At 36.6% G+C, this 13,506-nt stretch overlaps 1 protein-coding gene across 2 annotated transcripts in view; it reads right to left on the minus strand.

Moving 5' to 3' along the window:
* Window positions 1-13,241, minus strand: part of LOC106457755 (protein RD3-like) — a 17,479-nt gene extending 4,238 nt beyond the window's left edge. Inside the window, exons 1-3 of one of the 2 annotated variants that reach the window (XM_013917201.2) lie at window positions 12,996-13,241; window positions 10,661-10,778; window positions 7,239-7,397 (exon numbers count right to left, since the gene is read on the minus strand). In XM_013917201.2, the coding sequence (XP_013772655.1) occupies window positions 7,239-7,397; window positions 10,661-10,759 (258 nt within the window). In that variant the 5' untranslated portion in view covers window positions 10,760-10,778; window positions 12,996-13,241. Of the gene's footprint in view, window positions 1-7,238; window positions 7,398-10,660; window positions 10,779-12,962 lie in introns of both variants that reach the window. The other variant, XM_022383783.1, reaches the window with a different exon arrangement.
* Between the last annotated feature and the right edge of the window lie 265 nt (window positions 13,242-13,506).

The raw sequence follows: 13,506 nt of genomic DNA on the forward strand, positions 1-13,506 counted from the left end.
AACGTATTTGGGTTAAAAAAGAAAACTGTGTATCAATCTTGTTGGCAAACATCATAAACTGACTATATATCGGCTTTTACTTAACTGCTAAATATAAAGTACAATTAAAGTACTAAATTTAAAGTATCATATAAATCGGTTACAGACCATTTGAAATTCTAATACGTAACATGTAGAACATACTATATAGACACAGATAGTGATATTATCCATTTAAAAGTCAGGTGATGCCTCAAGGATACAACGTGCCTTGTTTTAAAGTGAGAGTTACCATCAATCAAGTGAATAATCTCTGTTTCTTGAGTAGAATGGAATTTTTGTTTTTAGTATACAATGCCATGTTTTTTCAATATAGAACAAGATAGTTTGAAATTATTGCAGATATCGATTTGATTTAAACACATTAAGAGTCTTCCAGTAAACGTGTTGTCTTAAACTTTGATTGTGTTTGTGTTGAAATAAAGACTGTTTTACTGTGCATACCATGTGTACAGTCTCATTCATTGTTTCCAAATCAGTCAAGGCTATGCAAATTCATATTTTGTTTCACATTGCATTTTCTATCAAAACTTCTTGTTATTCTGTGGCTCGTACCCAATTACTGTAAAGAAAACCAGTAAACTTGGAAATACCACAGAGTAGGAAGGAAGGAGAATATATTTTTTTGCAGAGTGTTTGTTTTTCTCATGGTGAATGTATTTGCCTGTGCTCTTCTAAACTCTTTTGAATTTGAGGAAATTACATTTTATATGAGTTGAATGAGTTATGACAAGGAGGGGAGTTAGGTACTGAGGAGCATCATTGTCAGAGGAAGTTATTTGGCCTATGAGAAACCCTTTTTTTCGACAGTGGACTTTCACCAACGCTTAGAAGGTCCACGACATCTCTCTCATTGGGGTACAGCCCTGGAAAGGATAACTGTCAAAATCGGGTACACCCAGAATGGTCGACTTGGTTCTCCTCTAAGATTTATCATCAGTGCACAGAAGACGTAGATGACTGAGAATTGTCAGGATGATGCTCTGTCTGGGGAGTACGAGATTAAATGATGTAGTATTTTCATTTGGCATTCAACCACCAACCAACACCGGTTCAACACTGGCTCTGGTCGATGACATCTGTGATCAGCCAAGAGAGAGAGAGAGAGAGTGGGTGCTGTTGGTGGATGATGTCCACCAGCAGGAGCTGTTTCATCAGCAGGTAAGATGGTAGACATGAACTGGTGAAGGTAATGATCTAAGGGGTAATGTTGATCATCTTACAAGAGGTATTCTGCCTGGGAACTACAGGAAACAAAGAAGCGTGGGGTCATGCAGAACCAATGGATAAATTACCTCTGCACGTGTCTGAGTGTGGAGGTCCCTGTACTAGACCACTCCACTGCATGTCACTACTTAAGATGTCTCAGCTTAGTGTTGGATGAGAGTCTATATGTGAGGAATTTATGCCAAAGTCACAGATAGCTATAAGTTAGACTAAACAAATAATGCTCCAAACATTTAAAAGTGCAGCTAAAGAGGATCTGGACCATTTCCCAGAGTATTTCAGTAAGGTCAGTGCCTGGAATGGCTGGGCTCAATGCCTGAACTTAAGTTTGGACAGCACAACCCTTCCTGCTACAAGAACTTTAGAAATTCACAATTACAAGACTGAAATACAGTTGGGCCCAAGTTGTTTCTACATTTTGACCCATTGAAAAATCAGGCAGTCCATTGGGTTTTGTTTAAGGCTCAAAAGAGGCAGTTTGTCACAGAACTTGGCTGCCTACACAAATGAATTCTACTAGTCTCATTGAAAGGCATACCACATTGACAGATCATGAAGATATTCTTATTGATGACTTCACTGAGAGACTCCTCAATGAATGGATGAGGCATCATCACTTTGGTGTGAGAGACATTCTCACCTTCATGGAGGAAAAAGTTGTGGCAATAAGGTGTGAATTCCCGACTTTGAATAGGTTGCAAGAGAGAAAAAGTTGGCAGCAGCAGTAGCTGCCATGGCTGTAACTTGGACTTGTCACCATATTCCAGTGAGTTCCTCACTTCAAGCTCGAGCTTTGCCTATGGAAAACCAGCAGGTGACATATCCTAGCACTATGACACAATACTACCGACTCCCATTTAATGGGTATGGCTTCTCTGGTCCACCCACAATGTTTGTTTCATAGCTGCTGACGATGATTTCTCCACCTAGACGTTGCTTTGGAAGTGAGGATGAAAGCACCTGCTTTTGACAGCAGGATCATTCAGAGTGAACTGTCTTCATCTTTTCACGCATGAAAGATAAGTGAGGCTACCAGTTTTGACCAACTGGAGGAGAATTAGCAGTGAGAAGTAGCTATTACTGCTCTGGAAAACTAATAGAGTCTGAGCTGGAGACTGGCCACCAATGTAGAAGAGTGCAGCAGACAGCTTTTGCCAGAAGGTTTGGTGGTCACTTCACCTTCTGAAGATAAAAGGATAAGAGATAGAGTTCTTTATTGATAAAGAAGCTACAAGGAAATTATTTGATTTTGCAATATATCAAGCACTCTTAGTGAAAAAACCACTATGGCCAGTTAATACCGAATTGCGACAGATTATACATATATTCAGAGGCACATCTCTACCTATGTCTAGATAATGTCATCCACAGAAGAAATGTAGTCATATTCATCATTGCATCTGACATTGGTATCCTATTGTTGTACATAATGTAGAAATTATTGTTCAATTTTGCTTGTGCTACAGGTGAGCTGCATTTCTGGTGGAGGAAATACCGGTTGCTGATCAGACCAAACCTAAGAACAGTGGACTACGCAAGTATATGTTACAGAGGAACTCACGGTACTTAAATGTACACAAATGGTGTTCTATGGTTTACTATGGATGAGGTGTAGTGCATTGATGCCATGTAAGGCAGTGATAAAACAATTCACGAGATTCATTTCCTGTCCAGAAAGCAGGAGGAATAAAACCTTGATAATATTCTTAAAGCAAGTTTTGTTTGCTGACATATCTAAGCACTCTTGTTACAACACAGTAACAGAAACTTAGTGCCCTATTGGCTGAATATGCCAATGTATTTGTGGCTGATTTGGTCAAACAGAAAAAATACTTGCCATCACATATGTGATGAATGTTTGATTAAATAACTGCCATACAGGCCAGGCTTTCATGGAGCACCTGGGATGCATCCAACATCAAAGTATTGTGCATACTTAATAAACGAATCGTAGAGCATTTAGAAATTGCATTGCATTTTCCAACACTGATTATGCAGAAGGAGGTGATGCCAAAATAATGTGTTGATTTCAGACAGGTTATCAAGTTGATTCCTTTCCATTCCCATGGGCAAATGAATTTGTGGATACATTGGAAAGAGTCCAAAAGTTGAACGCTTTAGCTGTGGCATGCTGGCAAACCAAACTGAATGATGAGAGCAGAGCTAAGATTGCTTTCAGCTCTCAAGATGGTTTGTACAGGTATTGCATCATTCCTTCTGACCTATTGAATGTACGTGCCGCTTTTTAGAGGCTAATGGAGCTCTCACCAAAGGGGATGCACTGTGAAAGAAATGTGGTCTATGTTGATGGTGTTTTGGTGTTTGGCTGCATGGTTGGATTGGAGAATGGTACTTCAACAGATAATAGCAGCAGCTTTGAAGTTGGAACCAGAAAAGTGTGTTATAATAGAATTCGTCAGTAAAACTAGGGAAGAGAGGGAGTATCTACTGACTCTACCAATACCCCAGTGGAACTGGGCTAGCCTCAACCCAGGACCAAATAAGAAGTTTGCAGTTTCTTTGGTTTTGCATCGGATTAAAGATAATTTGTTTCCAACTTCTGCAAGATTGCCACACCACTATCTGCTCTCACTAAAGCCAATAATATATATTTTAGATGGATCAAGAAGTATGGGCAAGCATTACTGTCTCTAAAGTATGCTTTCGTAAAAGATTCACTGCTGGTATATTCACAACAGGGCGGTTAATGCTTGTTGGATACTGACGCCAGCAAGACTGAAACAGGAGCAGTATTATTACAGGTGCAGATGGAGTGGAATGCATGCTAGTTTTATGTTTGTAGCTCCTGAATGCCAATACTGCATGATGAAAAAGAACCTTGATCTTTGTTAAACGCTATCAACACTACCTGTATGTTAGAACTTTCGTCTGTTAGGTGGACCACGCATCACTTGAATAGCTTATAAATTATAAAAATTTGGAGGGAGTGACTCTGTATGATTTTGTACAGCATTGTTCAGATCTACAACACGCAAACGCCAGTGGATTGTCTTAATGCATGGTGAAACCGGGTCTGTTTGTTGAATGTCCTTACCCTGGACACCTTGTGAGCTCAAACTATTTCAGGCGTTTCAGCAAGAATAGCACAGGTAAATTAATGATTTACACAGATGATACTGAATGATTCTCTGGTAATACACACACCATAAAAACTAATGCTTTTTTACACTGAATGACTTCATACAAAGCACAGTAGTTTTAATTAACAAAACATTCGTACAGTTCGGCTCACATATCTTTAAAAAACACGTTGCATACTGGTGGATGTTTCAGTCCATGGGCAGCTGATTTAGTTCTTGTTGAACTTGTATCTCAATACATTACCTACATTCTCATTAAAGAGTTATCATAAAGCCTTAGAAATTAACAGGGTATGCAGATACACTGACAGCATAGCAGAACCAACAATTAGGACATTCAGTTACTGCAAGATTATCGACTCAAAGGACGTGGCATTCCTTGCTTTCTGAGCTATTTCACGTTGAAATGTACGTTTGATCTACATTTTGTAATTGTCACAAAGTTAGGATAGTTTATTGATTCCAAGATTAACGTGATTCTTATTTTCCGAGCTACTGAGTAGAGTTTAATGGACAGATATCCATATAATATCTGGTGATAGCTGCTCAATTATCATACAGTTATGTCGGTTTTTATCAGTAGATATCATGCCTCGCAAATAATTAGTTTGTATGATTGTTAGGAGTAAAAAATCAACTTGATTGAAAGGGTATTGCAACCCTTACTTTCCGAGTTATTGAGTGATTTTCTCAAGTAAAATGTTGTTCAAATTTTTTGCGAGAATTACTCTAGTCGAGTAGTAGCGAAACTTCTGTAGGGCAGACCTCCCGAAACTTACTGGATTCATTTACAGTATATTTGAATTATATATGTAGCTCATGTGCAGTGAGGGATTTGTTATGTAGCTCATGTGCAGTGAGGGATTTGTATTCTTTGTCTTACTTAATTTGCCTGTCTTTACCTTTCTGTGAATCCAACTGAGATGAATGGATCTTGCTAGTTTGACTACTGGTATTGGCAGTTGTAAAGGCAGTAAAAGTATTTTAATGCAGATAACTACATTATTCTAGGTGGTCTGAGAGTGTAATGATAAATACGGTAACACGAATACTAGCCTAAATCATTTAGGTTAGAAATTTTAGTTTGACTGAATTCTGTCACTGAGTGTTTATGTTATGATGCCGAGACAACTTTTTGAGTTTAATGGCTCACAAATAACAACACGTTACATCACTACAGCTATCGAGACATAGTTAGCAGAGGTACCTGTGTTAGTTACCATAGTAACAGCCCAGGAGCCGGAGGCAGTCTGTCTACATCTACTAGAGTAAGCGACAATGTGTAATATTGATATATATTTATATGTATGACAATATCTGTGTATAAATAAATATATCTAGATGGTGTTGCCAAGGCGTATGAACGATATATATATATATATATATATGTAAAGTGTTGTATAATACAAAAGAATCAATTATACAATTTTGCTATCAAGCAAAATCTAAACTAAAACAACGAATTTGTTTTAAATGTTAAGCTTTTGAGAACGAAATACAGTGTGATTACTGACTTGTAAACCATTATTTGAAGAAACAGTGCACTGGATATTTTCATTAATGCTGGTGAGAAGATGTACAAATTTCGACATTGAACCTAAAGCATTCCCTTGAGAGTAAGGGGTAAGCCCATGATACGCTTGTAAGAAAACCCACTCTTTTCGATAATATTTCAATTGGATCGAATCGAGATATTTGTGAATTGGTGAGATCCGCAAAATGTAGCTTAAATGTAAGCGTGGTGCATCCAGTGTTTTACTTATTTATGACTGGATATTTTCAATCATGTAGAATGAAGTATTTTGAAAAAACACACAGTTTTGCCGAATATGTACTTAACATTATTTCAGTGCAAGGTGCAGTTTGAATGCACGAAAGTAAAGCTGTAAGTCCACAGATGGAGAAAGAAGTAAAACACGTATGGTAGTGATTCATAGTTGTCTTCAACTGTGCTAAACTTGTGTCTGAGAGTAGTGATTCATAGTTGGCTTCAACTGTGCTAAACTTGTGTCTGACACTGATAGGAAATGATTCATCAGACTGTCAGTGGTAATAATTTCGGATGATCTTGTAACATGGCTGGTCTATTTTGGTTATCTGTGTGGCAACTAGAGTTTGAAGACTCACCCCAATTTTTTACTACTAAATCAAACTCTGTTTGCATATCAACCAGATAGCAGTGAATGGGATGTGGCTGGTGTTGCAGAGACGATATATAAAGTGTTGTATAACACAAAATCTGAATTAAAACATACTTTTAACCTTTTAAGTCTTAAGACTTACCGCTGAACCAATTGGGTGAAAAAGATTTTGAGAGTTGAGAGTAAGTTACACTGATTTCGTTACCGATACGTGAGTTGTTTCAACGTGTTCCTAATTTTAAAGTTAGGGATGACCAGATTGGTGTGAAAGTAAAGGAGATAGGAAAGGTGTGGTATGTAAGAAAACTACGTGTGTACTAGCCCTTAGTTAATATAGAAGTTTATATATATATAACTCATTAGGTGGTTCTTGTTCATAAGTTAAAAGCTTTATTTCACACCCCATATTAATAAATAATACGATGTAATATAAAAGTTTTGGTTGTTACCAATGTGATGCTCTTCCTTTGAGAAATTAACAAGAGCTTGTTGTTTCATTGAGGCATTTTATTTTGCTTTGACAAGCTGCAAGTAGACGAAAGCCCGAACATTATTTGAACCATACTTGATTTCATTAAAGATAAATAGTACTTATTGTCTATACATATAATTGTGTGTGTGTCTGGGTGCTTTCTATGAAAAATACATGTTTCCCGGAATAAGTATTTTTAACAGTAAATAGCTAGGGTGAAAGAATGGTTCTATATACTTTGAAAATAATAAGATTTACTTGTGAACAAAGGGACTCCAGTTCGAGCTTTTTCATAGGCGGGATATCATAAGATCTGACCGTTTGATCAGTGGCTAACCAGCTGTAATCAACTGATTTCTGGTCACTATTCCTCTCTTTCCTTTCTTCTTCAAGATGTTGTTTGATCATCGTCTCCACCTGTAGTTACATAATATATTAATAAAAATCAATTATATATATATAACAGTGGCAAAAATAGTGCATTTCTGTAAAACTATTATTACTATTCTTATGAACTTTCCAAAAAAATTACACAAAAGTTGTCCTTCATATTGAAAATATGTTTATGGACACACCCTATTTTTTAACACATATTAATATGAATGGAATTTACATGTATTAGTGTGAAAAGTATAGAATGGACCAAACACTGTGTTGAAATAGAACAAGTTTGAATAACTGTAGCAACATAACGTGGCATCAATTGCAAAAAATGAAAAGGGACATCCCATGGGATTTCTTACCATTCCTTGGCCTATTGCGGCGTGTAGTTGGCTGAAATATGAAAGCATATGTGGTCTGCTCCTAATGTGATGTTCTAACGTTTCACAAAGATGCTCAATTTCGTTGATATCAGAAGATTGTGGTGGTCGGAATCCATGTTCTGTTCCCCATAATCAGTCTTGAAATTTACAGCTTCGATTAATGGGGGAATTTCACCCTGAAACACATCACCACCATTTGGATGGAAGCACAGCATCATAGGGTGCACCTAGTCAACCCTCGTCCATAAATACTCTCCAGTTGTCATCTGGCCTTCCTCTGATAAAGTAGGTCCAAACCATGCCTATTAAGTATATTATTACTCCATGTCCAGTAGCCTGAATGATTAGCAAGATACATTTAGAGGCCAATGCTGAATCAGTATTCTATGCATATCTAACCTCCCATTCTGTTTGTTCAGAATCCAGTCCCCTTTCACATCACCATTGCAAGCGGCACGTCCTTTTGGTAGGGGTGTGTGAATGCCTTACAAAGAGATGCTTTGCCACTGAAAGAGTGTAGTTCTTAGCTTGTATCCTGTCCACACTCGAATGTTTCAGTGAAATGGCTGACTGTTACTTACTTAGCGCTCCCGACATTGCTTCCAATGCACCTGCATTTCTATTTGGTGGTGATCCAATTCTTCTCAGAGTTCTTCCTCAATTCTCCATCGATTTACATTCCAGGTAGGATTTGAAGTTTTTCTTGCCAAATGCATTCGTTAGTTTTGTCCTGCACGTACATCTATCAGCCTGTCTGTTGTAAAGTCGTTTAGAACCTTCTGCTTCACCATGTTATAAAGTTAATAGAATCTACCAGTGAATATTATGTTTGTGTACATTTGCTGGTCAAGAAGAACACCACATAATCCAGCATGGGGAAAAGAATGCAATCGACGGCCTGTATGAGTAATACGACAATTAATTTGGTATTTTTAACTTGCAACTAAACACCCAGGCTAAAGACTCCAAAGTTCAGGAATAACTTGCAACTAAACACCCAGGCTAAAGACTCCAAAGTTCAGGAATATCTGTCTCTAATTTTGAACTGTTGACCAAAATAAGAACAAGCAAACAATGTCAAACACCTACACAGCTACTCTTTTTAAATAGAGAAAGTGACTGTCACTTTTATGACGTACCTTTTAAAAATGCAGAGCGTCTTCACTGCCATATTTTTAGCTCGAACCTAGGGCCTTCGATTGTGCAGGCTGGTATCTAACCATTATGGCACGCTCGACCCACAATTAGTGTGAAAAGCGGCAATAGTTAAAACTTATAGTTTCCGCTTATTAAAAAGTTTATATGAAACAATATTCATGAAAGTGTTACAATATTTTCACAACATATATCGAACGTACAAAAATGGACTTTCGAGGGTTTTCTGCGGTAAAAGACTAATAAATTTGTTACCGAAGCAATAACAGCAGAAATTCAAGGTATCTCATCAACTCTCACCTCTCACTAGTAGTATATGGGTAACATGCTGAGTAAATACAGCTTCAGATATAATTATCAGTTATAATTAAACATAAATAAGATAAAGTGTAGACTATAACAATTTAACTTAAACACTTTCTGAAACCAAAGTATAATGGCAGATGTTCACTTTAGAGTAGTAGAAACATCAAATTGCTAATCACCAGGTGTCTGAAACACAGTGGAACAAATGTCAACTTACTAATCACTAGGTGTCTGAAATATAGTGGAACAAACACGTATAAGGTATAATATATATATTTCAGACAGAAGCGTTGCTAGGTGCTTAAAAGATTCGGGGCTCGGGCCCATAGGCGTGTGAGTTTTCGCTGTTTCTGTATAACATCATCCGTGGTTTTCTATTCAGATTTTTCAAGACACCAACTGGGGATTCGGGGCACTGTCAACTAGAATCAGGGCACGGGCCCCTTGTGCCAGTGCCTATCGACGCATCTGATTTCAGAAAACAACAACAATGACAACTACGAGTGGACAAACTTCACAGCTGCCTCTATACTTTTGGGAAAATGGTTTCTGATAGTTGTACAAAAATTTTTAGACAAAAATAAAATATGTGTGCATTATCGTTTTTATTACAATTATATTGTCTCCAGGCATTGCTCAAAATTCATCAAATTCAAAGTTTAAAATGTAAGATAGCTACACAAATATCCTTCTATGGCTCATCGGTAAACTTTGGAGGGATTTTAACGTCAAAATTCGGAGTTGAATCCCTGTAGGGGACACAGTACAGATAGCATATTGTACACTTTGGGCTAAACACTAAAAAAATCATGGTTACTTTTACTTTGTCACGTGAGTTATATGAAGGATATCGTTCTAGGTTTACCTCTGTTCATCACGGCTACTTACACTTGTTCATGTAAATAATATGAAGGATGTCATTCTAGACTTGCCTTTGTTCATCACGGTCCGCTTTGTTTTTATTATTTTTTTCCATTGTATACTTACCTGTGTTCATCATAACTACCTACACTTGTTCATGCAAGTATTGTGAAGGATGTCATTGTAGACTTACCTCTTTTCATCACGGCTACTTACACTTGTTCATGTAAATAATATGAAGGATGTCATCGTAGACTTGCCTTTGTTCATCACGGCTACTTACACTTGTTCATGTAAATAGTAGGAAGGATGTCATTGTATACTTACCTCTTTTCATCACGGCTACTTACACTTGTTCATGTAAATAATGTGAAGGATGTCATTCTAGACTTACCTGTGTTCATCATAACTACCTACACTTGTTCATGCAAGTATTGTGAAGGATGTCATTCTAGACTTACCTGTGTTCATCATAACTACCTACACTTGTTCATGCAAGTATTGTGAAGGATGCCGTTCTAGGCTTACCCTTGTTCATCACGGCTTCTTACGTTTGTTCATGAAATGCTGTGAAGGATGTCGTTTTAGGCTTACCTCTGTTAGTAAAGATTCAGTCACCAGTTCAGATTCTGACTTGCCAGTTGGCCTGAATCCACTCCCTCGGCGCTTTAGAGAGGACACTGCTTCCCACATGATAACAATCAAAGTCGTTCTGGAATATTTTACTTGTGTTAAGTATCAACCAAAACAAAAATGATTACTTCCATACACGCTAAAAAATATGAAACATTAACTAGATTTTTCTCAATAATTTAGATGAGCATGGTGATACATTCTTGAATATAATGTTACACCAAAACCATTAAGGATCTAATTAGCAAAATATATAATTCCCATGTGTGCGTGTGTTTTTACTTTAAAGCAAATGCTACAATCAGGTAAAACGTCTTTATCTGTTTAGTCTATGAAGCGGTTCGTTATATTTAGCTTTAAAAGTGAAAGGCAACGTCTTTACTGCAAACTACTGGGCCAAATAATCTCACGTTTTGAAACAACTCACTCGAGCGATAAAGCAGTAAGCTTGTTTTCTTTTTGGATTCAGGAAAGACGTCATCATCGATCATAGACTAAATATACAGTTTCTTGATCATCGATCGAATCGTTATTCCACTAAAAGTCATTATTCTAGTGATGAGACATCTGAAAGGGTGACATATTGTTTTTACTATTCAAATGGCGTCATCTAAGTCGATGAAGAGTCTAATATCATAGAGTTGAAACTGTATCAAGTACAATATACTGACCAATTGTAAACGCCACCAATCCGATGGCGTTACTTATTTTCAATATCAGTTCAAAACCAAACGGTAGATATATATATATATATATATATATATACACACATTTATATACTTAGTCGATTTTAATTTAAACTTTATATTTAATATTGACCTATTTAAACTTATTATTAACAGCAAATATATGAAAACTAGTTTGATTTATATAGAAAGAAAATTGTAGCACATTGTAATTGGTTATGCTGTAAGAAATTGTGAGTGTTTTCGTTACCAGTAAATAGCTGCATGAGGAATCATCACGACTACATTATACACGCCATAACTGTTATGTTGTAAGAGAAGATGAGTGTTTTCCTGACCAGTGATGGCTGCATGAGGAATCATCACGACTACATTATACACGCCATAACTGTTATATTATAAGAGAAGATGAGTGTTTTCCTGACCAGTGATGGCTGCATGAGGAATCATTACGACTACATTATACACGCCATAACTGTTATATTGTAAGAGATGATGAGTGTTTTCCTGACCAGTGATAGCTGCATGAGGAATCATTACGACTACATTATACACGCCATAACTGTTATATTGTAAGAGATGATGAGTGTTTTCCTTATAAGATGTGTGAAAAATCAGCATGACAACGTTGTATTCCAGAGTAACAAAGAAAGCAGTAAAGTAAATAAGTAAATCCTTGCTTAAAAGACGTTACAACAGGTACAAAATCGTGAGTAATTTTGTCTATCTACTAGTCTTTACATTTAACTGTATGTAAACAAACATAAATACCCATACACATAGATATATATTATCTCTATCGTAATATTTTTCCTCTTCTATCTATCTCAAAGTTTAAGCACCCATAAAGGTTCTATTCACTTCTAAGTGCGATTGTTATTCACTTCCTTCCGTGCAAATGACTGAACCGACAGACACTTCGTGTTTGGAAATTGATGGCTTTAATGTTAACTTAGTAATTTATCTTATCTTATTAAAACTCCATATACATTAAATAAAATGAACCATTCTTATTAATAATATAGGTATCATTATTCTGTTACTTTCTTGCTTGGCTGGCCACTTCGATTTTCAAGTAATGATCAAAGACTTTATTGTAAAACTTTTGCTGTTGGTGTTCTAACTAATAGCGTAACTTATATAATATTTGCATTCTTTATCACAGAAGGGAAGGCTTAAGTGACTACTCCTTTTAGGCCTTACCTTAGTTAGTATAAAAAAGATTATTAGAGATGTTATGAAGGCCCTAACTGCATTGTTTTAGAATCTGTCAGCCCTGTAATGCTGCATTGTTTTCGAGTCTGTCAGCCCTGTAATGCTGCATTGTTTTAGAATCTGTCAGCCCTGTAATGTTGCATTGTTTTAGAATCTGTCAGCCCCGTAATATATTTATATTATGAACATTTCATTATTCGTCTTTATTTTTGAGAACGCTATATTTAGATAAATAACTATGTTTGCATGAAAACCGTATTCGTTAAATTTAAGCTACATACAAGTGACTGTTTTCCTTGATCTGCGCTAAAACCTGTAAATATTCTTAAAACATGCTATAGATAGTTTCTATAAACCCTTACTTTTTAGTTATCAACTTCTTTCAAGATTCTTACCTAAATCTTCCAACTTCACGAATACATGTATTCTATACGTCTTTCCGTTTAGCTGCAAAAGAAACGCCTCTTCTTTGGCAACTCACAGTCGTATATGATGTCTCAACTTCACTTTCCCGCTACTGTCCAACAATCATGAATAAATAAACATTACAAAATTACCTTCCTTTGCATCGATCACTTACGTGTTCATCAAGTAAGTCTGAGAATAAGAAATGCAATGTTCGTGACTGTATTCTACCAGCTATTGATTTAAGATAACGGAAGCAAAGCGACTTATACGCTGGTGGAAAAAAACAACTGTCATGCATACGCATGCGTATAAAAAGTAAAAGGGGAAGGCATAGGGAATAAGCTATTAGGTAAAAGTAGCTCGTTGCACGTGAAGAACAAATTTGCTGTTTTAATTCCCTGGTTGTCATGGCAACCATTAAAAAAAACGAGATCAGCTCTACAGGTGGGTGTTTATCAACATCGCAGGTGCTTAATACAGTTTTGAGTGCTTATTGAA

This window comes from Limulus polyphemus, unplaced genomic scaffold, assembly GCF_000517525.1.
Source record: "Limulus polyphemus unplaced genomic scaffold, Limulus_polyphemus-2.1.2 Scaffold371, whole genome shotgun sequence".
NCBI classification, from domain to species: Eukaryota; Metazoa; Arthropoda; class Merostomata; order Xiphosura; family Limulidae; genus Limulus; species Limulus polyphemus.